This window comes from Macrotis lagotis, chromosome 5 (genome assembly GCF_037893015.1).
Source record: "Macrotis lagotis isolate mMagLag1 chromosome 5, bilby.v1.9.chrom.fasta, whole genome shotgun sequence".
Taxonomy (NCBI): Eukaryota; Metazoa; Chordata; class Mammalia; order Peramelemorphia; family Peramelidae; genus Macrotis; species Macrotis lagotis.
This window is the reverse complement of record NC_133662.1, coordinates 264,258,964-264,286,161: the sequence shown is the minus strand read 5'-3', so window position 1 is coordinate 264,286,161 and position 27,198 is coordinate 264,258,964. Positions and strand designations below refer to the sequence as shown.

The window sequence follows — 27,198 nt, the reverse complement described above, 5'->3', positions numbered from 1 at the left end:
AGGGATCTTGCCTTTAGCCCCCCAGGTCCCAGCTTTACTGGAAAGTAAAGGTGGTTGAGGGATATTCCAAAGAACAAGACCTGCCTTGAAGACCTTCCTCCAAAGGTTCAGGGCAGCATCTGAGGTGGAGAAACTGCTCCTGATATTGCTGATGGTGCATGGCTCCTAACCAGGCTTGGCAGAGACAACTGGAGGGAAGTTAGAGCAGGAGAAAAAAGCAAGGAAGGAACTGACTATAGAGGACTTGTCTCTCATGTTTGAGGACAGAGATGAGAGTTATTGAGGTGTGGATGGGAGACTAGCTAGAGCATCTAAGCCCAGCCCTTATGTCTCTACATCTCCTGTGAGCCACTGGTAGATGCCTACCAGAACTTTTGGCCTGTTCTGTCAATCATTAAACTTCTCCTTTTGCCACTGTGGAGTCAAGGGATAGGATTCAGGTCAAAGATGAGGGTAGAATAAACTTTCACTGTTGTTGGCAGCTCTGGACAGAGAATGTAAAGTTGTGGGAGGTGGGTTCACTTTGATTTTGTGGGTTGACAATGGGAAGGGTTTGGGGCTGAGAGCCTCTGGAGGTCTCTTTGGAGGAGCTCTGCTGATCTCCCTCCTCCAGGACTGCTTTCTCCTCCCGACAGCTTATCTTCCTCATGACCACAGTATGGAGGAGGAAGAGAAGGGAATGATGTCTGGCTTTTGCTCAGCCCAGGTTCTGGTAAGTTCTCTCCCATTATTTCATACCATAGCAGTCCGTAGTGTATTTGCGGATTCTCTGCCTTCTTTTCATTCATTTAAAATGATTCCCTTCCTGGCTATATCCTGGGATCAGTTATTCTCTAAGGAAGACTATAGCACTCTGCTCGGTAATAGCACAAAGTTTGTAGATGACTTAGAGTTGGAAAATCTTCACAGGATCAATGAACAGATTTTAGGATGGATGCATAGTGTGAAAAGGAGATTTTGTGTGTGTGTGTGTGTGTGTGTGTGTGTGTGTGTGTGTGTGTGTGTATGGCAAAAGTTTAGCATGTGTCTATGGCCTGAGAGGTTGAACTAGATGATCTCAAATTTCTCTTCCAGCTATTTAAAATTTAAAATTTAGATTTTTGCTGGTGTTTTTTGGTCTTGCGTAGCCTTTACAAAGTTTTTATATTCCCCCCATATCCCTTTCTTTCCCTATCCCTGCAGAGAGCCTTAGTATATAACAAGGAATTTTTCTAAAAGAATAAACAGAGATAAAGAGGAGGAAAAAACATTCCTAAAAATGATTAATACATTGAAAAATTCTGGGGGCGGCTAGGTGGTGCAGTGGATAAAGCACTGGCCCTGGAGTCAGGAGTACCTGGGTTCAAATCTGGGCTCAGACACTTAATAATTACCTAGCTGTATGGCCTTGGGCAAGTCACTTAACCCCATTTGCCTTGCAAGAAGAATTCTGACAGTATTTGCAACATTCCACATTTCTTTGAAGTTGACAAGCCTTCATTTTCCATAGTTAGTTTGTGATTTTCATACTTTCCATTAATATTGTTGGAGTCATTTCAGTATATTGCTTTCCTGCCTCTCCTTCCCCCCTTTGCATCATCATCAGTTCATTTTAAGTCTTTCTAGGCTTCTTTGAACTTGAACAGTTGTCTTTTCTTATAGTACAGTAATATTTCATGACCTTCAGTATTTCAGTTTATTCAGTCTTTCCCCAATATAGGAGCATCAACTTCATTACTAGACCTCTGCTGGAACAAAAAGGACTGCTGTCAATATTTTAGGGTCTATAAGGCTGTTTGACCCTGACCCCCTTGGGCTATATTCTGAGCAGGAGAATCTTTGGAATGAAGGATTTGGGCATTTTAGCCACTATTGATTTTAATTTCTAGAATTGTTGTTCTCCACAGGAACACTGATGATAGATTATCATTCCTCTTTTTTTTCAGTTTGCCAGATATGAAGCCTCAGGGCTGTTTTGATTTGAATTTTTTTATTTTTAGTTATTTGGAGCATTCTTTTATATAGTTGTTAACTGTATTCAAATTTTATCTTGTTCTGCTTCCCTTTTACATCTCCTTGCCTCAACCTCCTTCTAGTCAGTATAAGTTGATAGTGAGTAACAATAGTAGAAAGTCAAACTGCAATGGGATTTGTAGAAGCCATCTACAAATTACGCAATAGATAAAGGGAGCAGAACAGTTTTTTTGCAAACTGTCTCATAAGTTAACTAAAAACCCACATTCTAGGACTATGGTAAATTGAGGCAAGTAGCCTCACACTGTAAGGGCCTCAGTCTTGCTGATTACCAGTGGCCTGGGAGCATCCTTGCCAGGAAGACTAGTAGAACCCCAGGGCCTGCTGAGAACTTTGAGATCATGTGGAGATGTTAATGAGCTGACCCCAAGGTGGCCTGGATTAGAGTGGGTTTGTCCTCTACCAAAACTCTAGAAACTCCTGCTTCTCCCCCCCCTCAGAGTCCCTGCTGCCTAGAGCTCCCTACTTCAATGCTCAGTTATATGACTGGGCTCTCCCCTTCACCATTCCCCTCCCACCCCCATGCTGAGTACCCTCTTCCAGCAATCCCTGTCCCCATGCCCTCTATCTCTGTTACTTCCACTGCCTTAATGAAGACTGATTGAAGCATGCTCCCCACTTGCTGCTCCCTGCAATTATACAGAGAAGTGGGCTTGCCTGCCCCTTACTCAACTCAGAAGGTCCCCATATTCCTTATGTTAATTAGCATTTCATTAATAGTTTTTAATTTTATTCTGAGAGTTGTTTGTTCATATTCTTATATTGGGGAATAACTTTTGGTCTTACAAATTTCTTCTGGTTGGTTCTATATCTTGGACACCAAACTCTTATCTGAGATATGCATTAATTTTTTGTTGCAAAAGTTTTTCAACCTTGGGCAATTATAATGATTGCTTTTATCTTTTGTAATTGTTTCTATCCTTCATCTGGTTAAGAATTCACATTCTGACAGGCAGCTAGGTGGCACAGTGGAGAGAGCACCGGCCCTGGAGTCAGGAGTACCTGAGTTCAAATTTGGCCTCAGACATTTATTACCTAGTTGTGTGGCCTTGGGCAAGCCACTTAACCCCCTTGTCTTGCAAAAAATAAAAAAATAAAAAAAAATTCACATTCTGCCTATAGCTGTAAGAAGTATATGGTCTGCTTCCCTCCCTCTTTTGTTATGAATATCTTCAATATTTGGATTGCATGTCCATTTTGATTTTATTGACCAGTATTTTAAAGATGTTGGTATAAACCTAATTTCTTCCTGACTCCTTTCCAGTTTTCCCAATTGTTAGCAAGGAATTAAGTCCTAAGTGATTTATTTTTCAGTTTGCCATATTTTAGGTCAGGGCTGTCCAAAATATGACCCATTGGCCCCATGTGGCCTGAAGTGCAGTTTTATATGACCCATCTGTGGGTTTTAATTTTCTCTAGCAAAAAAAAAAAATAGATTTTTTTTTTTTTTAGGTTTTTGCAAGGCAAATGGGGTTAAGTGGCTTGCCCAAGGCCACACAGCTAGGTAATTATTAAGTATCTGAGGCCAGATTTGAATTCATCTCCACATGATCTCAAAGTTCTCAGCAGGCCCTGGGGTTCTACTGGTCTTCCTGGTGAGGTCTGTGGCTTGGAAGATGCTCCCAGGCCACTGGTAATCAGCAAGACTGAGGCCCTTACAGTGTGAGGCTACTTGCCTCAATTTACCATAGTCCTAGAATGTGGGTATTTAGTTAACTTATGAGACAGTTTGCAAAAAAACTGTTCTGCTCCCTTTATTGCGTAATTTGTAGATGGCTTCTACAAATCCCATTGCAGTTTGACTTTCCAAAGATTCTCCTGCTCAGAATATAGCCCAAGGGGGTCAGGGTCAAACAGAAAGGCCTTATAGACCCTAAAATATTGATAGCAGTCCTTTTCGTTCCAGCAGAGGTCTAGAAATGAAGTTGATGCTCCTATATTGGGGAAAGACTGAATAAACTGAAATACTGAAGGTCATGAAATATTACTGTACTATAAGAAAAGACAACTGTTCAAGTTCAAAGAAGCCTAGAAAGACTTACAATGAACTGATGATGATGCAAAAAGGGGAAGGAGAGGCAGGAAAGCAATATACTGAAATGACTCCAACAATATTAATGGAAAGAATGAAAATCACAAACTAACTGTTGAAAATGTGGCCTGAAGTGCAGTTTTATATGACCCATCTGTGGGTTTTAATTTTCTCTAGCAAAAAAAAAAAACTAGATTTTTTTTTTTATTTTTTTTTTTTAGGTTTTTGCAAGGCAAACGGGGTTAAGTGGCAGCTAGGTAATTATTAAGTGTCTGAGGCCAGATTTGAACTCAGGTACTCCTGACTCCAGGGCTGGTGCTCTATCCACTGCACCACCTAGCCGCCTGTAACATTCATTTTTTTATAAAATTTTGAGTTCCACATTTTTTCTCCACCCTCTCCCGGTTTTATTTATTTTGTAGCCTGCAATATTGCTGAAGCTGTTAAGTATCTCAGTTTCTTTTCTGATTCCCTAGGATTTTCTAAGGAAATCATCCTGTCATCAGCATTTGAAGATGGTTTTGTTTCCTTTGTTCTTTTGTACCTTCAATTTCTTTCTTTTGCATTAGGAATATGGCAGTATTTGTGTAACCCTCTCAACTAATAGTGGAAAGAGGGAGAATCCTCTGAAGGATGTTGGGGTTAGAGAAGAGACACTTAAGGAGGAATGAGAACTGTGCCAGAGTCTTTGAAGGCTGTTCTGAGGAAGAAGAAATAGACTTTTTCACTATGGTTCTAGAAGGCAGAACTAGGAGCCATAGGTGGAAACCACTGAGAAGCTGGTAGGGTTGAAACAAGGCAGAAAAAGGTTGGCAGAGGAATTATCTGAGAAGGAACAATACAATGTTAACACAAATGTTCATTCTCTTCTGTAGTTTGAGGATTCAGGTCAAAGGACTTGATTTTCTTTGGATTCATTTATGAGAAGAAAGTTTTCAGGAGGAACCTGAGCAATACCTGAGGCTAGGACACCCAGTAACGAAATCCTCAAGTGTCATTGGGAGGAGTGGTCGCTGGTTAAACAGAAATGTGTTTCAATTAGGAATTGGTGACATTCAGGGACGTGGCTGTGGACTTCACTCAGGAAGAGTGGAGACACCTGGATCCTGCCCAGAGGGACCTGTACAGATTCGTGATGTTGGAGAACTATGAGAACTTCATCTCCCTTGGTAAGCACAGCTGCCCTGGGACTCAGGCTCAGGTCCCTGGAGAGTTTTTGCAGGCTCCTTGGCTGCAGAGACTCAGCTGGGATTTGGTCTGCTGTGCAAGGATATTCAACACTATACATCATGTGAGGAAAGACTTGGACCCTTTATGGGAATCCCAAAGCTTCCCTGTGCCAGCTCTGGGTCTAGAACCCCCTAATGCTTGATCCCTTCAGCCTAAGGGCCTTTTAATGTCCCAAGGGATTAGGTGAGGGAGCTGAGATGGGAGAGGTCCTGTAGATCAATGATGTCAAACACATGATCCACACTACTGCCAAGGAGGACATGAACCAGGCTTCAGTGTAGTTCCTATCTGATTTTTGTGTATTGAAATGTTAATAAAAAAAAAAGAAAATATAAGCATATAAGTCAGTCTCTAAGTAATCCTCAGGGATCCTTATGTATGCTTTGGTGGCCCCCATTTTTCAGTTTGACATCTTGGATCTAGAGTAGTAGTTTTTAAATGCATTCAGTAAAATACTTAGAATTACAAAAGAAATCAATTCTATTGAAATGCTTTTATCACAGTATTGTAAGTAACAACCATAAACACCCCAATCAGGTTCACTGATGCCACATTTAAAATCCCTAATAGAGAATCTGACCACTAGTCTGTATATTTGGAAATGACAAATTGAATGGACTTGTTTATCCCAAAATAATGACCTGTACTCCAAAATACAATGAACCCAAAGGAGGTTGTCTCTTAGCTTTACCACGAATAGAAATCAATTCTTTGCATGTTTTTTTCTGATCCTAGCACTTCATCATTTCTGTGCCTATATATAGGGCTTCCTGTTTCCAAAGTGGATGTGATCTCCCTGTTGGAGAAAGGAGAAGCACCATGGAGGCTGGCGGGAGGAGGCCCCCCTGGCCCTTGTCATGGTAAGAGAGTGAAACCTTTTCAGTTTTCAGAATCAAAATTGTCAGCTTTGTCTCTATCCCTTTTTTTTGTTCTTATCCATATTGTGTATCTTTTCCCAAATTATCTAATGGCTTCATGTCCTAACCTTTTTAAAATCTACATCACATATCTATCTGTGATCTGTTGTGGTGTATGGTGTGAAATGTTGGTCTAAAGCCTAATTTCTCCCTGATTGCTTTATAATTTTCCAGTAGTTTCTTGAATAGTGCTTATGTATCACCTGAAGTTGGAGTCATTGTTTTACCATTCTGTTCAGTTTTTTTTTTTTTGCATTTTTTGTTCCTCATCTGTTTCAGTTATCAGCTTTTTCTACTTTTTTTTTTTAATCAGTGTCAGTTTATGTTGCTCAGCTTTGGGGTGTAGTTCGAGATATGGCCCTGCTATAACCCCATTCCTTGCGTTGTCTCATCATTGTTTCTCCAGTCTGTCTCTTCAGGTTTCCCCTTTTCTTGTACCTCCTGCATTCATTCCCTTCATACACCTCCCCCCACTGAAGCCCTCATTACTTCTTCCTTAGACCATTCCAGTAGCTTTCTAATTGGTCTCTTTACCTCAAGTATCCATTTTGGAAAATGTAGAAGATTAGTTTTAAAGGGTAAATTATTCTTTTCTGAAGCCTTAATCTTTTTGCCTTTTGCAATAGAGTATACCAAGATTTTCTTTCCTTTGTAGTAATTATAGTATAGTCTGTGGTTCTTTGGCATTCTTCCTAGTATTCTTCTAGTCTTTGTGGCCAGGTCATTCTTTTCCTTAAAACTCTATTTGAACTTTAGAGTTATTCATTCTCTTCTTCTAGATAATTCATGGTGTTTCTTTTTGGGGATAGGTACTTTCTTCCTTTACTCATCCCTCCAGCACCAGGGACTTGATTGACAATTTGTGTTTGTTTTCCAAGTTGAGTGGCTATGCTCTGCTTATTCCTGTGTCCCTCTGAAATCTAGATGCTACTACTACTCTTGCTCTTCTGTTCCAGTTGTAGTTCTCTGCTGTTATTAGTAATCTGATGTCTGTGCAGCCTTTCCTTCTGTCTTTGACTTCCTTGTAGAGCATATGCCTCACAGTGAGGCCGTGGTTATCTCCTTGACTTTCTAAGCATAATTCCCAGTTATAATTGGTTTAACCCAAGTTAACCCACTCATGCCAGTGTCCCTCCATTAATCCAGAAAGAGATAAACTGCCTCAAAATAAATTCCACTGATAGGCATATAGCCCAGGGGGCTCAAAGATAAACTGGTTGCAGCTATATTCTTAGACTTTCCCCATTATTTCCTGTGAGAATTTCAATAATTATTCCTCCAAATGAATTCTTATTTTGTCTCCAATAAATAACTACAGAAAGGATGGCATTGGGGCGGCTAGGTGGCACAGTTGATAGAGCACTGGCCCTGGAGTCAGAAATACCTGAGTTCAAATCCAGCCTCAGACACTTAATAATGACTTAGCTGTGTGGCCTTGGGCAAGCCACTTAACCCCATTGCTTTGCCAAAAAAAAAAAAAGGATGGCATTGTTTTTTTTGGTACAACAGTAAACTGCCAAGCATTCAAACGTTACTTTAGAGAGTGCAATTATGATCTGCTGGCCACATCATTCAAATGCCAAATGCACACTTGCCAAAAGGACTATTTAATGGAGTACTCATGTGGGCATGTGCTCATAGTGGGGTCAGAAGAAGCCATCTAAGCACATTCAGGTCTCTCTTAAAAACTTTGGAATTAATTGTTCCACACGGGTGGCACTGGTTCAGGACCACCCACCTCACCAGAGCGGGTCCTGTGCTGTATGAGGAAGGTAGGATGGAAGTAACTCTAAGAAAACATGAGATGCAAAGGTTTAGAGAACTCACCCCAAGTGTTCAGGCAGACTATTTGTGCCTGGACTGTGGTGGACCATTCCTAGCTCATACTGGTCTGATCAGTCACAATCAAATACACTGAAACTTGTCTCTAACTTAATGATGTCATTTTGGTCTTCTTTGATAACAAAAGACAAGACTCAACCTACCAACCAATACCAATTTTTATTATTTGGTTTCAACTCAATTTTGAACAATAAATTTACCTCTAATATTTGTTATTTTTATTTCGCAATTGTATTTATGTTTTGAGCATACCTTAGTAGATTGACTACCAAATTTGCTATTCTTTTTGCATTTATTTAGTGACTTTTTTTTAAATCCTGTAACTTAAAAATTTTCAAATGGACTTTGTTGCAGAATTTCTAAGGTTTTTCAAGAAATCATTTTATCAGTCAAGAGGAGTATTTTAATCTCCTTTGTTAGTGTTTATGTTTTTTAATTTCTTTCCTTTTACCTTTAGCATTTTTAAAATATCAAATAACATTACAGGAAATCCTATCCATGTTTTCATGCTAATGAATTACTAATGAATATTGATGCAAAATTGTTGCAATAAATCCCAGCAAAAATATTACAGGAACATATGCAAAATATCATACACTATAACAGAGTTGGATTTATATGAGGAATATAAGAATGGATCAACATCTAATTCCATGATTCCATCAATAAATGCCAAACAATTCTATGACCATGTTTAACATTCATTTGTGCTAAAATACTCTATAAAGTCAAGGCTTAGATGGAGCATTCTTAATGTGAGGGAAATTATAAATAAAATTAAAAGTATATTTTTACAATTGTCTTTGAATTCATTTCACCTTAGATAGTACTTGATCTATATGGCCTACATTAGCATCTTGCTCTTTGTGTAAGAGACATTAACTAGAAATTGAAGTTAGAATAATGGTTCTTTTCTATTCAAACAAATGGGATGAGTGACCTTTTTTTTTCTTTCAGTTCTTTCAACTTCTCTTAGTTGGCAGACCATGTTGGAAGGCAAGGATTCATCTGTAATTCAGAGTATTGGCCTAACATCAGCAAAACAGAGTCTGCCCAATGACAGTCCCTGGCATCCTAAAATGAGAGGAGTTGGGGAATATGACACAGAGAACCAGATAGGTATCCTGGATGGAAATTACCAAAAAGGAGCAGGAATAACTTCTTTGGGGAGAAATTTTAATCTAGAGTCAATCTTTCTTGCACTGTGGAAAGGCAGTATGGAAGAATGTCTCCCTAAATATAAGACACTTGGACAGAACTTTAGAGATTGTTCAGATCTAATTACATGTAATACTTTTTCCTTGGGACAGAATCTTTCTAAGTGTAGCATCTACAGGAAGCCCTTTAGTTACCACTCAGATCTAATTAAATTTCATAGAGAACAAGCTGGAGAAAAGCTACATGTATACAAGGAATGTGGAAAAGCTGTTGGCAAAAGGTCAAGTATTAATGAACTTCAGTGGATTTATACTGGAGAGAAACAGTTGGGATGTTATCAATATGGGAAAGCCTTAAATCACAGAGGGAGCCTGACCAAACTTAAAAGGATTCATACTAGAGAAAAACTTTTCGAATGTAATGAATGTGGGAGAACCTTTAGCCAAATGGCATACCTTATTTATCATCAGAAAATTCATTCTGGCATGAAACCCTTTGAATGTAATGAATGTTGGAAAACTTTCAATAAGAGGGGGCACCTTATTCGCCATCAGAGAACTCATACTGGAGTCAAACCTTTTGAATGTGATATATGTGAGAAAGGCTTTAGCCAACGGGGAAATCTTATTAGTCACCAGAGAACTCATACTGGAGAGAAACCCTTTGTGTGCAGTGACTGTGGAAGAGCTTTTAGTCGGAGGACCCATCTCATTTATCATCAGAGAAATCACACTGGAGTGAAACCCTTTGAATGTAATGAATGTGGGAAAAGCTTCATCCAGGTGGGGAGCCTTACTAGACATCAGAGAGTTCATACTGGGGTGAAACCCTTTGAATGTAATGACTGTGGGAAAGCTTTCCAAGAGAAGGGATGCCTTAAAAGACATCAGAGGATTCATAGTGGAGTAAAACCCTTTGAATGCAATGAATGTGGCAAAACCTTCAGTAAACTAGAAACCCTTATTAATCATCAAAGAGCTCATACTGGAGTGAAACCCTTTGAATGTAATGAATGTGGGAAAGCCTTCCAAGAAAAGGGATGCCTTAATAGACATCAGAGATCTCATTCCGGAGTGAAACCATTTGAATGTAATGACTGTGGGAAAGCCTTCCAGGAGAGAGGCTGCCTTAATAGACATCAAAGAACTCATACTGGACTGAAACCATTCATATGTGATGAATGTGGAAAAGCTTTTCGTGAGCGGGGATGCCTTAATAGACATCAGAGAGCTCATACTGGAGTGAAATCATTCACATGTAATGAATGTGGGAAAGCATTCAGTGAGAAGGGAAAACTTATTAGACATCAGAAAATTCACACTGGAGAGAAAATATTTGGATGTAATGAATGTGGGAAAAACTTCAACCGGAGAGCAAATCTTATTAGACATCAAAGAATTCATACTGGAGAGAAACCTCTTGCTTGCAATATATATGAAAAATCTTTTAATGAGAGTACACACTTCATTTATCATCAAAGACTTCATACTGGAGAGAAATCCTTTGACAGTGATGAATGTGGGAATGTCTTTAGCCAGCATGCATAACTTATTATGTGTCAGAAAGTACATAATTCATCTCTCAGCAAACTCAACAAGTGAAACCTTTTGAAGGTAGGGGAAAAACTTTAGCAAGAAAGGATACTTTATTTAACAAACAGCAAATTCCTATTGGAATGAACCATTTTTTGAAATGCCCCTTAAGAGGTAGCTAGTAGTTTAGTGGGGCCTGGAGTCAGGAAGAACCAGGTTTAAATACAGCTTCAGACATTTCCTAGCTGTGTGACCCTGGGCAAGTCATTTCAGCTCTGGTTGCCTGACAAAATGGATCCACTGGAGAAGGAAATGACAAACTATTCCAGTGTCTTTGTCAAGAAAACCCCAAATGGGGTCATGAAGGGATGGACACAGCTGAAATGACTAAACAAGAGTACACGTAATGCCCACTGATTGGGGAATGACTAAAATTGTGTTGCATGAATGCAGTGATCTAATACTGCACTTATAGAAACAAATGTGAAAAATTCAGAGAAACATGAAAGACGTTTAAACTAACAGACTAAAGCTTGACTCAGGGGAATGAGAAATATACCTCCCTTCTTTACAGTGGGGGCTACAGATGTACAACAGTGCATTATCTTGAGTAAATTTAATAAAGATAGATTGAGGTACAAACTCTTGGCCATGGTTTGTTTATTAATATTGATATGTATAACTGTTAACAAAACAGGTCACACTGGCAAACTCTGCAAAGCCAGCAACTAACCTCCAGAGAAAGAGGGGACTTCCTTTATTAACATATAACAAATAAAAGGTATTTGTTGGCATGGATACAAGAGGGTACATTGTAGGGTTGGGACAGGAACATTATGACTAGTTCTAGTAAGAAAGATTGCTGGCATTCAGGTAAGGCTAATCATGCCCCTACCTGACAATTAAGGAATGTTCATTTTTTATAGAACCCTTCTGTCTTGTACTCTCTGCTAAGGATAACAACTAACAAACTACCTTGGAAGAGAAAGAAACTTCTTTCGCTATATAAAAACAGGAAAGGACAAAGTATCTTTTGGGGATGGTAATTTTCTGGGGCTTTAGCCACAAACATCAATATTTGGGAATACTAGCTTGAAGAATAATGTTACTTTTAGCTCAGCAGGATTCCTATGCACAAGTCAGACCAGGTGGATACAAATCCAATTATAACATCACTTTGTAGAATCAATATATTTGAAATCAATTTGAAAAGAAATGCACTAGCCATAGGGCAGATTTGCTTTGTTCTGCTTCCTCAAAATCACAATAATAAATCCATGCCCCACTTTTGTGGCATTCTAGATTTGAATGCCTTCCATGGGTTTTGTCTACTAAACTCTAGAGGGCATCCCAAGTCTCAGTGCCATTAATTTTAGAAACAGAAATGCTGCAGACTTCCCCCCCAAATTTGAAAGTTACATGGTTTAGTTTTAAAATGTCAATTTTTTAAATTAAAATTCATTGTAACCATAGTTATGTGCAGCATATAGTTCTAGTTGCTTTCTGAACATTGTAAAAGCTTTAATTAGCCTTTATTCATTGACTAAAATACTATTGACTAATACACTATTTTTCATTTTTTAGATTTGTGTGTGTGTGTGTGTGTGTGTGTCTTCCTTTGGATCTGAGTCTTCTTTTACATCATGACTAATATGTTTTGCTGGACTGAACATGTTTTTGTTACTGTCTCAGGAAGTGGGGAGATAAGGGATAAAGAGGAAATTTGGAATTCAAAAACCTTTTAAAGTGAAAAGTTAAAAATTGTCATTACATGTAACTAGAGAAAAAAATTATTTTTAAAAATATCATCCAGGGGCAGCTAGGTGGTTCAGTGCATAGAGCACTGGCCTTGGAGTCAGGAGTACCTGAGTTCAAGTCCAGCCTCAGACACTTAATAATTACCTAGCTGTGTGGCCTTGAGCAAGCCACTTAACCCCATTTGTCTTGCAAAAACCTAAAAAAAAAATATCATCCAAAGAATGAGGTTTTGTTAAGTTTTTAGGAGACCTCACAAGAAAATGTCTAATGAATGAAGGTAAGACAACCAAGCGAGAGGTCTTTACCAGTCCACTAGCTTGAGATAATGTCTCTTAGAAACTCATTCAAGCAATGAATGATGACAGGATGCCTCATCTTCAAATTAAAATTTTATTGGAAATTTACAAAACAAGTATAAAAAAATTTAAATTTTTGATTTTTTTAAGTTTGTGGCCTTTATTTTTTTTGTTTGGGGGTTTTTGTTTTGTTTTTTTAGTTTTTGCAAGGCAGTGGGGTTAAGTGGCTTGCCCAAGGCCACACAGCTAGGTAATTAAGGGTCTGAACCCAGATTTGAACTCAGGGACTCCTGACCTCCTGACTCCAGGGCCAGTGCTCTATCCACTGCGCCACCTAGCTGCCCCGCTTTATATACTTCTAAAGTTATTAAAGGTTAAAATGAAGACTTTTGTAGCACCCTGAATGTTGCTAGAAAATTGTTTAGAGTTCATTTTAGAACAATGCTGTCAATTCAGCTTCCTTCCTCAGGATATGTTTTATATGAATAATGATGTTTCTTGCCTAGACTTCAACAATACTTTTTTATATGCCTTTTTACTATAATTGTGAGAAGTTTATGAATATGAGAAGGATTTTAGGCACAGAGGAAAACATTTAACATTAAAAAAAGAAAACTCCGTTGCTGGATTGTCATCCAGGTCATGTGTACTGATCCTGGTTGTCCCTATGGGAGCTTACATTTCATCTGGGGAAATGGCATACATAAAGAAATATATAAAAATGTGTATGTATCAAAACTGTAAAACAAACCAAAAAAACTTTTGTCCCATATGTCCGGAGCAGAATTTTTCAAAGAAGCAGAATTCTGAGAAGTTGATATCATCCTACTAAACCTTTTGCTTTTTTTGGTGATTAAAATATAGCATATTCTTTGTGTGTTGCCCCAGGACCTGTTTTCCTGATAGACAATATCCCTGGAAGGAATCAACATTTCAGCTATGCACACATCACTTCCTATTCAACTGACTCTCCTGAGTGCACCTGGTAGGTCATTTCACCCTGTTTGCCACAGTTTCTTCATCTGTAAAATGAACCCTGAAGGAAATTGGCAAATCAGCCCATATCTTTGTTAAGAAAACCCCAAGGCAGAGCAGCTAGGTAGTGCAGTGGATAGAGCACCCACCCTGGAGTCAGGAGTATCTGGGTTCAAATCTGGTCTCAGACACTTAACTATTACCTAGCTGTGTGGCCTTGGGCAAGCCACTTAACTCCATTTGCCTTGCAAAAAAAAAAAAACAAACCTTAAAATAAAATGAAAACAGGATGTTGGGTTGCCCACTCTGGTTCCTTCTAGCTCTAAATCTTTGATCTTATGAAGTAAAGAAAAGGGAAGAAGAGGGAGCCCATGATGAGTGACCCCCAATTTTATCTGTAAAGTATAGGCCAAGGTCTGCAGCTGACAAGGCTGGGGAAGTGAGAGGTGTGGAAGAGAGGGTTTGGAACAGAAATTCCACTAAGGATAAATAAAAGTATTGCAACCCTGATAGCCCAGTTCATATTAGAGATCATCTATCTGTCTTGGACACAGTCATCTTGGTTCCATGATTTTCTCTAACTCTGCTTAGCAGCATGTAAAGGTGGAGGAGGTAGATGATGGAAATAATTCAGGGGGGTGGCTAGCTGGTGCAGTGGATAAAGCACTGGCCTTGGAGTCAGGAGTACCTGGGTTCACATCCGGTCTCAGACACTTAATAATTACCTGTGTGGCCTTGGGCAAGCCACTTAACCCCATTTGCCTTGCAAAAACCTAAAAAAAAAAACCAAGGTGCAGTGGATAGAGTGCCAGCCCTGGAGTCAGGAGGACCTGAGTTCAAATCTGGCTCAGACACTTAGTAATTACCTAGCTGTGTGACCTTGGACAAGTCACTTAATCCCCCACCTTGTAAAATTAAAAACAAGAAAGAAAATCCAAAAGGGTTCGCAAAGAGTTGGACATAACTGAAATGACTGAAAATCAATGAAATGTAGAAGGCTGTTAGAATTCACGTCCAGTCTTCAGTAATAACTTCAAACCTACTGAACTTTAGAAAAGCTTGCCTTCTCTGTTCCTCACCAGTGCATCATCTGCTGATTCTGAACAACAACAACGAAGTTACTATTAATCCATGTCTCTGTCTTGTACAAGGCTGTCATGGAAGACTTGGTCCAGTGCTTTACAGAGGGTGGACATGTTATGTCTGCAACATTCCCCTTACATCCCATTTAAGAAACATGTCAGGAAATAAAATTAGGCTTGCCTAGCAAGACTGTTCCTGATGGCTCTTAGTGACCACTGACTCCTTTCCTAAATGGTCACAATTTATCCCTTTAATGTACTGTAGAATTTTGCCAGGAATTGAAGTTAAGTTTCCCAGTTTCCCAGTCTCCCAGGTTGATACCTGGGTTCATTACAATGCAAAGGTCAGAGATAGCTTCAGAATCAAAGGAGCTGGAAGGTTCCCAAAGGCTACCCAGCTGCTCTCTCATTGATAGAGAAGGAAATGGATGAAATGATTTCGCCAAGGTCATACCCAGGTTTTCAGTCCACTGGTTCCTGTGCTGAAAGAGGGAGGCCCTGCATCTTCCTTCTCCTGGCATCTGGAGACCAGTCCCCATTTCTGCATCAGTCAGGGGGTAGTGGCATTCTCTTCTTTTTTTTAATTTTATTTAAGGCAATGGGGTTAAGTGACTTGCCCAAAGTCATACAGCTAGGCAGTTGTTAAGTATCTAAAGGCTGGATTTGAACTCATGTCTTCCAGACTCCAGCATTGGTGCTGTATCCACTGGACCACCTAGCTGCCCCACCATTTCTTTGTGCTTAAGAGCAAGGACAAATTAGCAAATTTCTTCCCTCTCCTTCAAGATGAGTTACCCTCCTCAAGAAGAGCTGGAGACAGCATTGGATCCAGATCTAATTCCTTCCACACACATCAATTCTTTTCCATCTGCTACTGGTGAGAAAATAGCATGTTTTCAGAGTTGTCTTCATTGGGAGAATTCTCATTGTGCATTAACCTTTCCATGCCATAGCTTGTAATGCTAATAGGAAGAAAGTTTCCTTAATGACTAAGTTCTCAAACTTTGATCAGTGTTTTCATTACAATAGATTGAAATCAAAATTTTAATTTAACTTCACTCAAAAAAAATCTTTTCCCTTTGCCTGATTTCTCTGACTAAACTTTAGTTTTTTGAAATTAGTATCAAAAAATCTCATTTTTCAGAAACAGTTATGAAATTTCCTTGAAAACTAACAATTTTTCTTTCTAGATATAGTCAGAATAACCAAGGCCACAGTTCTCTTTCTATCTTTCAATCTACTTCACTTAACAGGATCTGGTCTCCCCAGATAATTCTGCATTTCAGGTCATCCTCTCCACCTCTCCCTTCTTTCAGTCACACTGGTCCTGAGGAGGGGGATAGAATGTACCTTATTCCCTATAGTAACTTCCAAATTCTATCTTTTTGCACTGAAACTCACAAACTCCTCTGAAGATCATGTCATATCAATGGATCAATCCAATCCAGGCCATGATGGCTGTTGTTTACTGGTCACCAGGTAATTTTGTACCAGTATTCCTCCTCTCCCCAATTTCTACTCTTATCCCAGGAGGCTTCAACACCATGAAAATGTTGTCTCAAACTCTCATTAGAGAGCATATTAATGCTGGTTCCTCAAACTCCTCAAATCTTAGGGATTGACTCCTCTATTTCAACCACTTCAGACACACACACACACACACACACACACACACACACACAGTATCTCACCAATATCCTAAGATGATCTAGAATTCTGTGGTTAAAAAAATCTGACAACCCTCTAACCGATGATAATGTCCTAATATTTTTTTTTCTCCCTGTGGCTAACTTCTCCCCTTTGTCCCAGGAAGCTCTTGGGAAAACCTCATCATCCTGCAAGATCCCATCAATCTTATCCCTACCTTCTACCCCTCTGACTGAAGGGTTAGAATTAGGAACCCTCACACTTCCTATTTCTGAGGAGTGTCCCATTTCTCTTGTGTTTATTCTCCTAGGACATCTCAGTCTTCACCATGCCCCCTAATTGGGTGCCTTCCCCTGTTCCTTCTGTAACCCAATTAATTTCTCACCTTTTTGTATATGTTCCCCATTAGATTATAAGCTCTAGGGGAGTATCTTTCTTCTTCCACATTTTATCTCCATACTTAGCATAAAGCCTGGCACATAGCTTAGTAAACATTTATAGATTGAGTATGACCTTGAATCCCTCTCTTTTTCTGTATTATTTTCATATCATTAATTCTGATTGGACTTCATTTCTTCTTCCTAATATAAACCATGTGATTCAAATTTTTTGTCCCTTTTCCTATTGCCACATAAGGTTTGTTAAGTCCTAACCCTGAATTTTTAAGTTTTTTGCAAGGCAAATGGGGTTAAGTGGCTTGCCCAAGGCCACACAGCTAGGTCATTATTAAGTGACCGAGACCGGATTTGAATCCAGGTACTCCTGACTCCAGGGCCAGTGCTTTATCCACTGCACCAGCTAGCCGCCCCCCTGAATTATTTCCATCATCTACCTCCTCCACCTTTACATGCTGCTAAGCAGAGTTAGAGAAAATCATGGAACCAAGATGACTGTGTCCAAGACAGATAGATGATCTCTAATATGAACTGGGCTATCAGGGTTGCAATACTTTTATTTATCCTTAGTGGAATTTCTGTTCCAAACCCTCTCTTCCACACCTCTCACTTCCCCAGCCTTTTCAGCTGCAGACCTTGGCCTATACTTTACAGATAAAATTGGGGGTCACTCATCATGGGCTCCCTCTTCTTCCCTTTTCTTTACTTCATAAGATCATAGATTTAGAGCTAGAAGGAACCAGAGTGGGCAACCCAACATCCTGTTTTCATTTTATTTTTTAAGTTGTTTTTTTTTTTTTGCAAGGCAAATGGGGTTAAGTGGCTTGCCCAAGGCCACACAGCTAGGTAATTGTTAAGTGTCTGAGGCCGCATTTGAACTCAGTTACTCCTGACTCCAGGGCCGGTGCTCTATCCACCGCACCACCTAGCCACCCCAACATCCTGTTTTCAGATGAGAGCACTACATCGTGCTGTCTTTCCAAATCCCTTGACAGCATCCTTCAATCTCCCCCTTTCCTTCTATTTCTGAAGTGTCTGCTGCCCCCCCATATATATAATTAATCCCTCAATCTTAAAAAAAATTTCAATAGACCTATTATGTCTTTAAGAGATCATGCTATAGCTTTCCTTTCTTTCTCAATTAAAAAATCCAGATAATGTTGTATACAGTCACTCTCCATTTTCTCAATTTTCATCATTTATCAGGTCTTTGTAATCTGATTGAAATTGCACTCTTTAAGTTTATGAACAGTCTTTTAAAAATGTTTTCTTTTTTTTTGTTTTTGCAAGGCATTGGGGTTAAGTGACTTGCCCAAGGCCACACAGCTAGTTAATTAATTATTAAGTGTCTGAGACCGGATTTGAATTTAGGTACTCCTGACTCCAGTGCAAAATGTTTTATTCTTAACATCAAAAATGAGTATTATTCTATATAGAAAAGAATACAAGGGTGGCTAGGTGGCGTGGTGGATAAAGCACCGGCCTTGGAGTCAGGAGTACCTGGGTTCAAATCCGGCCTCAGACACTTAATATTATTACCTAGCTGTGTGGCCTTGGGCAAGCCACTTAACCCTATTGCCTTGCAAAAAACCTAAAAAATTAAGAAAAAAGAAAAGAATACAAAATAATACAAAAATACACCCCAGAGACCTAGAAACCACCCAGCCCCATGGCCAGGACAGACCACCCAATCCCAGCACCCTGCAAAAAGTAAAAAAAAAGAAAATGTGAATAACCTCAATTTACAAAAGCTTTCCTTAGAGAGAGAGAAAGCAACAGTCTCCATTCTTTAATGTAGTTAATCATGATTCCCTGTATTGCCATTCCCATAATCAATGGTATGATTTCTATTCTGTTCTTTGTTCTGTGTTTATAAAAGTGAGTTGTACCTTCAATTCAGGATCTTTGTCATAAAATTGACTCCTTGATTTTATGTATGGTGCCATAGTAAATAAACCATTACCAGCATTGGAGAAATGCCTCAGTTTACCTTTTTGTTAAGTTTCATACTGCAGTGGTAAATACACTTCAGGGGTCTATGGTCAGAAAATCCTGAGTCCAAATCTGACTTCAGTGAGTCACTTCACCCTGGGTGTCTCTAGGTTCAATTGTAAAAGGGGTAATAATTGCCCCTACTTCTTAGAATGGGTGGGAAGATCCAAGGAGATAATGTTTGTCAAGTCCGTGGTCCAGTAGCCCAAAGCCGGGCCCTCAGAAGGAGCTTGATCGTTGCTTCCTTCCTTTAGCCCAGAAGCCAGAGAGTCCCACAAAATGGGACAAGCCATTGGAGCCAGAGCCAGGGTCCGGCTCCCTAGCCCCCTGGCTGGAGATTAGAAGGTCCCATCTAGGTGGGGACATTGGCCTGCTGTAGAGCTCCCTGAAAGACTTTGTCTCCCAGGGTCAGAGAGGGAGCAAGAAATATGAAGAGCCAGGGGTGACTCAGCTGTCTCCATGTCATCAGATGAAAAGAAAACACTAGAAGGGGAGAGGGGGGAAGAAAGCAGAATCTCCTCCTCACCAGTGAGAGGCTGGCAGACTCTTCTTGGGTCAATGAAGTAAGGGGAGGGGGATCTGCCTGGTTGGGGCCTGGTTGCTGTCCTGAACTGCTCAGCTCTGTGTCAAGCTTTGTAGGCTCCCCTCTGCACCACAGAACCTTGGCTTTTTGTTACTGTCCCAAATACCTGGACATCATTTTGCCATTAATACTCCTTGTGTGCACACACCATCACTGGTTCCCCTGTTCCCTAATCAAAGAACACCAAATCTGTTTCTTAGATTTTACTCTCACAAGCTATCCTAGTGGTTATATTTTCATTAAAATAGGGGTTTTTCCTCTTCTTTGCCTATTTTATGCTTATAATTTCTTTTCCTATCTTACTGCCATTGCTAGAATTTCTAAGACAAGGTCAAAATAATAGCAGGGAAAGAAAGTATGTGGCTTCACTCCTGTATCTGCCGGCAAAGATTGCATATAACACAAGCTTTGGGTTTAGATATTTTTACATCTTATTTTTAAAAAAGATCTATACTTTCCCAAAAGCTTTTTTTCTGAATCTAAGAGAAAATGACAGTTTGAGATTTTTTTTTTAGTATGATTAATTATGTTAATTATTCAGTATAGTTAGTTGTGCTGAACTGGTTTTTTATGTTCTTTCATTCGTTGGAAAGGGAAGTGATAAGGAAAATGTAGATGATATCAAAACAAAAGCTATTGATAAAAATTTTTTTTGAAAATAAAAATAAAATTTATTTCTAAAACATAAAGTTAATCAATTTTTTAAAGTAACTGAAAGTAACGTAAATTTGTAGTTTGATGTACTACTTTGTCACTCTTGTGGATAAGGAATTTTTTTGTTGATGGCTATTAAACTGAAAATTTTCTTCAAACCACACAAAAGAAGGAACATGCCTTACTTGCTGAGACAGAAAAGGAGAGAGTTTTAGGGGCAGTGCACAGTAAAGTTGCTCCTTCAAAGCCCAAAGTGAAGGGAACCCCTTGGTCCCTGGGATCGACCTGTTTGGGGCTCACTCACCTTCATGAGAGCTTCTGGGACCTTCTCTCTCCGTCATCCAAGGGCCTTCTCCTCTCTCTAACAGGAAGATCACCTCCAGTCTGGAAACAGGAAATCCTAGAAATAGAGTAAGGCATGGTGAAGGGCTGAACAGCCAAGGAACCCCAAAGCTAGTACCAGGGACCTGGGAAATAAATGCCTGTGCCGACCTAGAAGGGTGGGCTGGGCCAGCCTAGGGAGAGGGAGGAATGATATCTCAACTCGAGGCAAAAAAGGAGCCACCTAAGCCCACTAATGGAGGGAGGAGTGGGTGGGCATGGCACCTCGTCTCTACTGTGTAGAGGAAACTGAGCTTGGGGGACACAAGGGTCAGTGAGAGGGGGTTTGCTGTCTCCCTAGGGGAGGACAGACTTGGGCAAAGCAGGGAAGAAAGAAGGAGCACGACCAGGAGCTGGCACAAAGAACCCCCAGGGTTTCTATCAGCTCTAAGCAAAGACTTTCAGTTGGAAATAATGAAAAGAGTCTCTCAGTGGGCCACAAGGGACTTGGATTGACCCATGGGACTGGTAATCTTGAAGTCTCTTAAATCCAAACTCAGCTCACTTTTTCAGGTGCCCCACAGGCTTCAGGACCCCTTGGAGCCAGATTCTGAGCCCCAGGGACCTCCAGTGTGCTTATTGAGGGAGATGAAGTTCCCGAGCTTCTCCAATGTCGCTTCCCTGTACAGGGATCTCTGGGCAGGCTCCAGGCATCTCCTGTGTGGAGTCCACTCCAGGTGGAGTCCACTGCCACGTCCCTGAAGGTCACTAATTCCTGGTCAAACCCAGCCTGTTAGCAAGGACCACTCCTCACTGAAGGCCATCAAGGCAGCGGTTCTTGTGCCCCTTGGAGCTGTAACTATTTGTGTCAAATATTCCTTGAATAACAACTTCCTCCAGGCCTCACTTTGACATGCACGGTTTTATGTGAACGTTCAGGTCCACCCTTTCCATGGGTGAACCCCAGAAAATTATGCACTTTTCTCCTAATGCCTAGAACCTCACAAGAGAAATCCACAAATTCTTACAATGATCACATGAACCCCAATCACACTCCAAATACCAATTTATGGCAGACCACACGTGCTCCATCACTGATAAGCTCAAATAAGGGCTAGCTCTCTGGAGGGGATACCCCACACGTGGCCCTTCACACAAGGCACTTTCTCCATTCCCCACCACTCTGCTCCTTCTCAGAGGTCACTGTCAGTCCCACCCCTGCCCTTCCACTCCCTGCAGTTTTCTCTCCAAAAAAGATGGTAAATCAGTCTTTGTTGCCCTTACAGAAGCCCCTTCCCTTTCCCACCAACAAGTCTTTCTCTGGGTTTCTGCAAGGTACAAATGCAGTCTGAGAGATGGGCAGCCCATCTTTTCTGTAATTCTGCCTATCTGGCCAGTCTTCCTATTTTGGGTGGGTGGGGGGTTCAAATCCAGCCTCAGACACGTAATAATTACCTAGCTGTGTGAAAAAGACTGCCATTCTTTATTCTCTAATCTTTCTATAAAGTTACCTTTTATGGAAAGGTAGCTTAACCATTCAGTCCTCATAAGTGGATGGGTTGATCTCAACCTAATTTATTTTATACTTTTCTCTAATTTTTCCCAGACAATAAGACTTTACCCAAGTAGCCGGAATCTTGGTGTTCTATCAAACAATAGGCCAATAGACTCTCAGCTTCTGCATGTTGTGGATTTTACCTGATCCACTGATCAATCTATGTTTTAATTAGAACAAAATTGTTTTGAGAATTAATGCTCTCTGGTATGACTTGGTATTGCTCAGCCCTTTTTCTGTCTTTTTTTTTTCATCATTTCCTTTGAATTTCTTGACCTATTTTGTCTCCCTTTGAATTTCATTATTATTTTTTCCTAGTATCATAACATTATTCTTCAGAAGGCTGATTGGTAGGGCTTTGAAAAATTGGAAGAGAGATTGCCACATCTTTCTCTTTGCATTGCTGCTGCCTTGCACAGAGTAGGAGTTTACTAAAAATTTGCTGATTTGCATTAATTGTTAGAAAAATCTTACGGGTTGGCAGAGACCTTCAAGATCTGACTTCTCTGTCCTCATGGAGATGTTTACCTTCCAGTGGCCATAAGAGCTACTAACACATGGACACACTTTCTATCTCCATACTGTCCCACTGACACATCATGGAGATAGCTGAGCTCTAATGATCTATGAACTTTACACAATTGATAAGAAAAGTCTCAGGTTTCTGATAAGAATAATCCAGGCTAAGGTTCTTAGAAGGGACTTGGGTGACCTGAAACCACTGAAGATAATGCTTGACTGACAAGGGAAAGAAATATGTCTCCCTACTGAGGGAGCATAAAAGAAATTATGTCTCCCAGGAGGGAGTGTAAATGAACTCACCTAAAACCCAGCTGGGAGGAGTCCAGAAGTCATTCCCTGCTCAGGCCTCTTGTCTGGAGAAAAGGCACAGTCTTGGGGAGCTTGGGCTGGAGAAGAAGGGGTTTCCAAACCTGGCTTGTGGCTTCTAAATGAACCCCTCATTAGCACCTCTCACTCTCTCCCCCACACCTTTTCTCACCAGCAGGGTCCGTGCGGTAAAAGCTCAGAGCTCCCAGAGCCTGGCCCAGATCAGATTTAAATGGAATTGGGAAATATTTTATAAATAAAAGTATAATAAAACAGAGAGAGTGTTGCTATGTGGTTTTCTAAACCAATATGCACCCGCAGGGATCTGTGTGGACAGTTCAGGGCCCCTGTTTGACACTACTCCCCACTCCAGGAAACCCTTCCAATGATCTCCTGTTCTCTTTCTGAGCTGGCAATGGTGACCACTAAGGCCCCTGGGGCATTTTCTAGACCTCTGTCGAGGAGGGGTGGATGAGCCAGGAGTCTGGCTAGGTGTCCTGAAAATCCACACAATGGGAAGCCACCATTACCTCTACCAGTCATTTCATTCTGGAGTGTCAAATAGGTATTTAATGTATATTTGTTGACTGGTTGATTGAATGTACAAGATTAGCCACTGAGAAAGGAATAAGGCCAATCATCATGTATAGTAAGTGGGAGAGGGAAGGGGGGCGAGAAAGGGAAAGAAGAGTTGGGGTGTCTGCAGTCATGGCTCATTGCTCCACACCAGGATCACTCCCTCACAAACCTCTGTCTGTCCACTACTGGTGTTGAAATGCTCACCTTCCTCTCCAAGCATGAGTGCCAAGTCCTCCATAGTCCTGTTCCGGCCCAGTGTCCTTGCCTATGTGGGATGGACAGGAGTCCCTCGATGGCCCCCAATGCTGTCAGGGGCTGCTCCTCAAGGAAGATGCTGTCTTGGGTTCTGCACTCAGATCTCAGGGTTGATGGGATTCATTTTTGTATGGGAAAGGCTCCACCACCTTCACTGTCCAGGACAGTTGGAGGCTCAAAAGCAAGATCACTTTCCCTGGGATCTTCCTGTGGGGGCTCAGAGTCTACCTCAGTCACCTGGGAACTGAAGCTCTGGAGGCTGCAGAAGGGGCAGAGAAAGGAAGCACAATCCCCCTGCTCATCAGGACCTTCAGTGGCAGTCGCAGAGCCTGAGTGTAAAAACAGGCCAGTTAGGGGCAGCTACTTGGTGCAGTGGATAGAGCACTGGCCCTGGATTCAGGAGGACCTGAGTTCAAATCTAGCCTCAGACACGTAATAATTACCTAGCTGTGTGAACTTGGGAAAGTCACTAACCCCATTGCTTTACCAAAAAAAAAGACTATGAGCTCTTTAAGTCATTGTTTAGGGGTGGCTAGGTAACGCAGTGAATAAAGCATGGGCCTTGGAGTCAGGAATACCTGAGTTCAAATCCGGCCTCAGACACTTAATAATGACCTAGCTGTGTGGCCTTGGGCAAGCCACTTAACCCCATTTGCCTTGCAAAAACCTAAAAAACAAAAACGGGCTAGTGATGAGTTTCCTTCATTGGTCAAACTCTGAAGGAAAGCTCACCTTGCCACATAATGTGGGAGTCCATGAGGAGAAGGAACATTGAGTGATACATCTTTTTTCTCAAAGTAATACCCTGTTCACTAAAGAGGGAGGAGTTGAGATCACCTTCTCCTCTGGACAGGTGCACCTGCTAATGCATGCCTATGTGGTAAATTTCACTAGTGTGTGGGCCCAGAAGCTTTAAATGGATTAAAATGTAAACAAACTCACTTTTAAAAAACATTTATTACATTTTACTTTAAAAATGTAAACTTTACAAATGTATCACTTTTATTCAAATTTTTTCTTTTTGCTAAATGGAACATTAGACTCAATTACTTCTTCCACAGACTAAAACTACTGCAACTAACTGGATGGCACAGTGGACACTAGCTCGGGAAGATCTGGGTTCAAATCCAGCCTACTGCAACTAACTGGATGGCACAGTGGATACCAGCTCGGGAAGATCTGGGTTCAAACCCAGCCTCAGACTGGGGCAAGTCACTTGATCTCTGTTTCCTCATCTGTAAAACAGAGATTAAAAAAAAAGCACCATTATCTCAGGGTTAAAAACTGTAATGGTTTCAGCAGAGCATCTGGCACAATATAAATCTTGGCTTTAATCATGGTTATTGTGGTTTAGATGAATTCTTGGATAGTGTAACTGTCATAATTGAAAGAAGTGTGAAAAGAATTTCTTTGAAAAGCTGAACTTAGAAATATCAAATAAAATATGCATCTTCCTGTATAAAGTAAAATAGAAAAAAGAGGGTGCTACATGAATCTAAAGCTATTATGGGCAGTCTGACTTTTTTAATTCACAATAGATTCAAGATGTAACTTTGTTTTGATTGCATGTTATTTGGCTCCTTATTGGCTTAAAAACAACACCGGCAGTGTGAGAATGCCTGCCCTTTGATGTAGCAAACTTACTAAAATAAAATCTCTTGATCTAGGGTCAAGTTCCAAGATATATATCTATAAAAATAGATGATTAAAAACATGGACTACTGGAGTCCCTTTGATTTGGGGGTGCTTTCATCCCTGCTTTTCAGTGAGAGGTTTATGTAATTCTCTAAAGATCTTGGCAAGAGAAAAGAGTGGTTCCTTGTTTCTGTTTTTGACGTGACAAGTGAAAGCAAAATGCCAACATTTCATGTGCCCTGGCTGGTCTCAAGGAAGACGGAACTGCAGGCAACTTACACTTGTGTCAACACATCACCTTTCTCTCTAATCAAAGGAAGGGTGGATTATTCTTCCCCCCCCTTTAATTCATTTTATTTTTGTACAAATGATTTTTTTATACATTACTAAAATATTCTTGTTTAAGAGTAAACATAATGCCCCCTCCCCCCAAAAAATATGGACCCTCATGAGCAGTAAAGAGGAAAAACATGTGCTTCAGTCTGTTCCAGCAGCACCAGCTCCTCGCGGGTGGGTCACAGTGTTCCTAAGTCATCACAAAAGCTACTTCCATACTTTCCCACCGCCCGGCAGCTCCCCCCACATTCAACCTCCCCACCCTCGCTCTGCCCCTCTTCTAGGGTCCGAGTGGCGCGGCGGGCTGATCCCCGGCCCTGGGGCCAAGAGGCCCCGAGCCCACTGCCACCCCCGAGCCCCGCGACCACCCCGGAGCCCGCTACCACCCCCGAGCCCCGCGACCACCCCCGGGGCCCCGCTACCACCCCCGAGCCCCGCTACCACCCCCGGGGCCCCGCTACCACCCCCGGGGCCCCGCTACCACCCCCGAGCCCCGCATCCACCGGCCCTGGGTCCCGACAGGCCCCCCATTCCCAGCCCCTTGCAAGAAGTAAGCGGAACACGCGTCCCTCGCGCGCTGCCCCGCCCCGTCTCCCCACGGGCCTGCGCCGCGTCCGCTCGGGGCCCCTCCGGGGCGCGGGGTCCCGCCACCCCCCGCCTTCCCGAGGGCGCTGCTTCTTGAGTCGGCCACCCGCGCGGCCCTCCCTGCCACCTTGCGAGGACACTGCGGCCCGGGCCCCACGGGTGGGGGTCTGACTTCCAGCACGGAGCGGGCGGCGGAGCTGGCACTGTACCAGCGAGCAGCCTCAGCCGGCCGCGCGCGAAGAAGCGTCGCCCGCTTTTGTTCCCTGCCAAGTCGCTGACGCGGCTGCTCACGTAGCTCCGGGGCCCCACGTTCCGGGGAGAAGGCTCCCCACGTCGGGTCACACCTGCCGAGGGGGCGGGGCTGTTGGGTGACGCGATGCCCGCGGCGCACGCTCATCCTTCTGCCCGCCGGGCGCTCCCGCCGGCCCCGGAAGTCCCCGTGAGACCAAGAGGCGGCGGGGGCGGGGCGGCGCGTGCGCACTCCATCCCGCAGGCCCGCCCCCTGCAGCACACCCGGAAGAGCGATTCCCAAGGTCTCCGCCCTTCCGCTCCCGAGGAGCCTCCCGGCTGGCGGCTCTCAGTGCGCAGGCGCCGCGCGCCCCTCCCCCAGAGGCCCTGCTCCTCCCCTCCCCGGAGCCTCCGCGCCTGCGCCCTGCGAGGGGCCGGGCCCCAGGGCCGGGGGAGAGCGGGGCGCAGGGCCGGGGTGCCACGCACAGGGGCTCCGCCTTGGCTGCGCCCCTCCCGCCCTCCAGGACGGAGCGGCCTCCGAGCGGCTGGTTCCATGACGCCGAGCCCCGCGACACGTCCCCGCGGCCCCCCGGGCCCCGGCCCGTCTGTGCCCAAGCAGGCGCGGGCCGCATGGCACTGACCTTCGGGCCTGGTGTGGCCCCGGGGTGGCGGCCGCCCGGCCCACGGGGCCTCGGAGCTGGCAGCCCCGCAAGCCGGAGGGGCAGGACCCACGCGCGGACCTCCCTCCCTGCCCTCCGCCTGGGGCACAT

General features: G+C 42.4%; 2 protein-coding genes across 6 annotated transcripts in view; one reads left to right on the top strand and one right to left on the bottom strand.

Annotated features, from left to right (window-relative positions):
* LOC141489087 (uncharacterized) overlaps positions 1 to 12,560 on the top strand; it is a 16,163-nt gene extending 3,603 nt beyond the window's left edge. For 3 of the 5 annotated variants that reach the window (XM_074189740.1, XM_074189739.1, XM_074189738.1), the window contains 4 exons: positions 636 to 712; positions 5,088 to 5,214; positions 6,040 to 6,135; positions 8,992 to 12,559. In XM_074189740.1, coding sequence (XP_074045841.1) covers positions 659 to 712; positions 5,088 to 5,214; positions 6,040 to 6,135; positions 8,992 to 10,739 — 2,025 coding nt within the window. In that variant the 5' untranslated portion in view covers positions 636 to 658 and the 3' untranslated portion in view covers positions 10,740 to 12,559. Of the gene's footprint in view, positions 1 to 635; positions 713 to 4,920; positions 5,215 to 6,039; positions 6,136 to 8,991 lie in introns of those variants that run through there. The other 2 variants (XM_074189737.1, XM_074189741.1) reach the window with 2 other exon arrangements.
* On the bottom strand, positions 10,157 to 27,198 carry LOC141489551 (uncharacterized). The gene is made up of 6 exons (XM_074190119.1): positions 26,857 to 27,198; positions 26,328 to 26,702; positions 23,594 to 24,879; positions 22,805 to 22,890; positions 20,411 to 20,506; positions 10,157 to 13,814 (listed from the first exon to the last, which is right to left on the bottom strand). The coding sequence occupies exons 1-3, from the start codon at positions 27,196 to 27,198 to the stop codon at positions 24,766 to 24,768; spliced, it is 831 nt and encodes a 276-aa protein (XP_074046220.1). The 3' UTR covers positions 10,157 to 13,814; positions 20,411 to 20,506; positions 22,805 to 22,890; positions 23,594 to 24,765.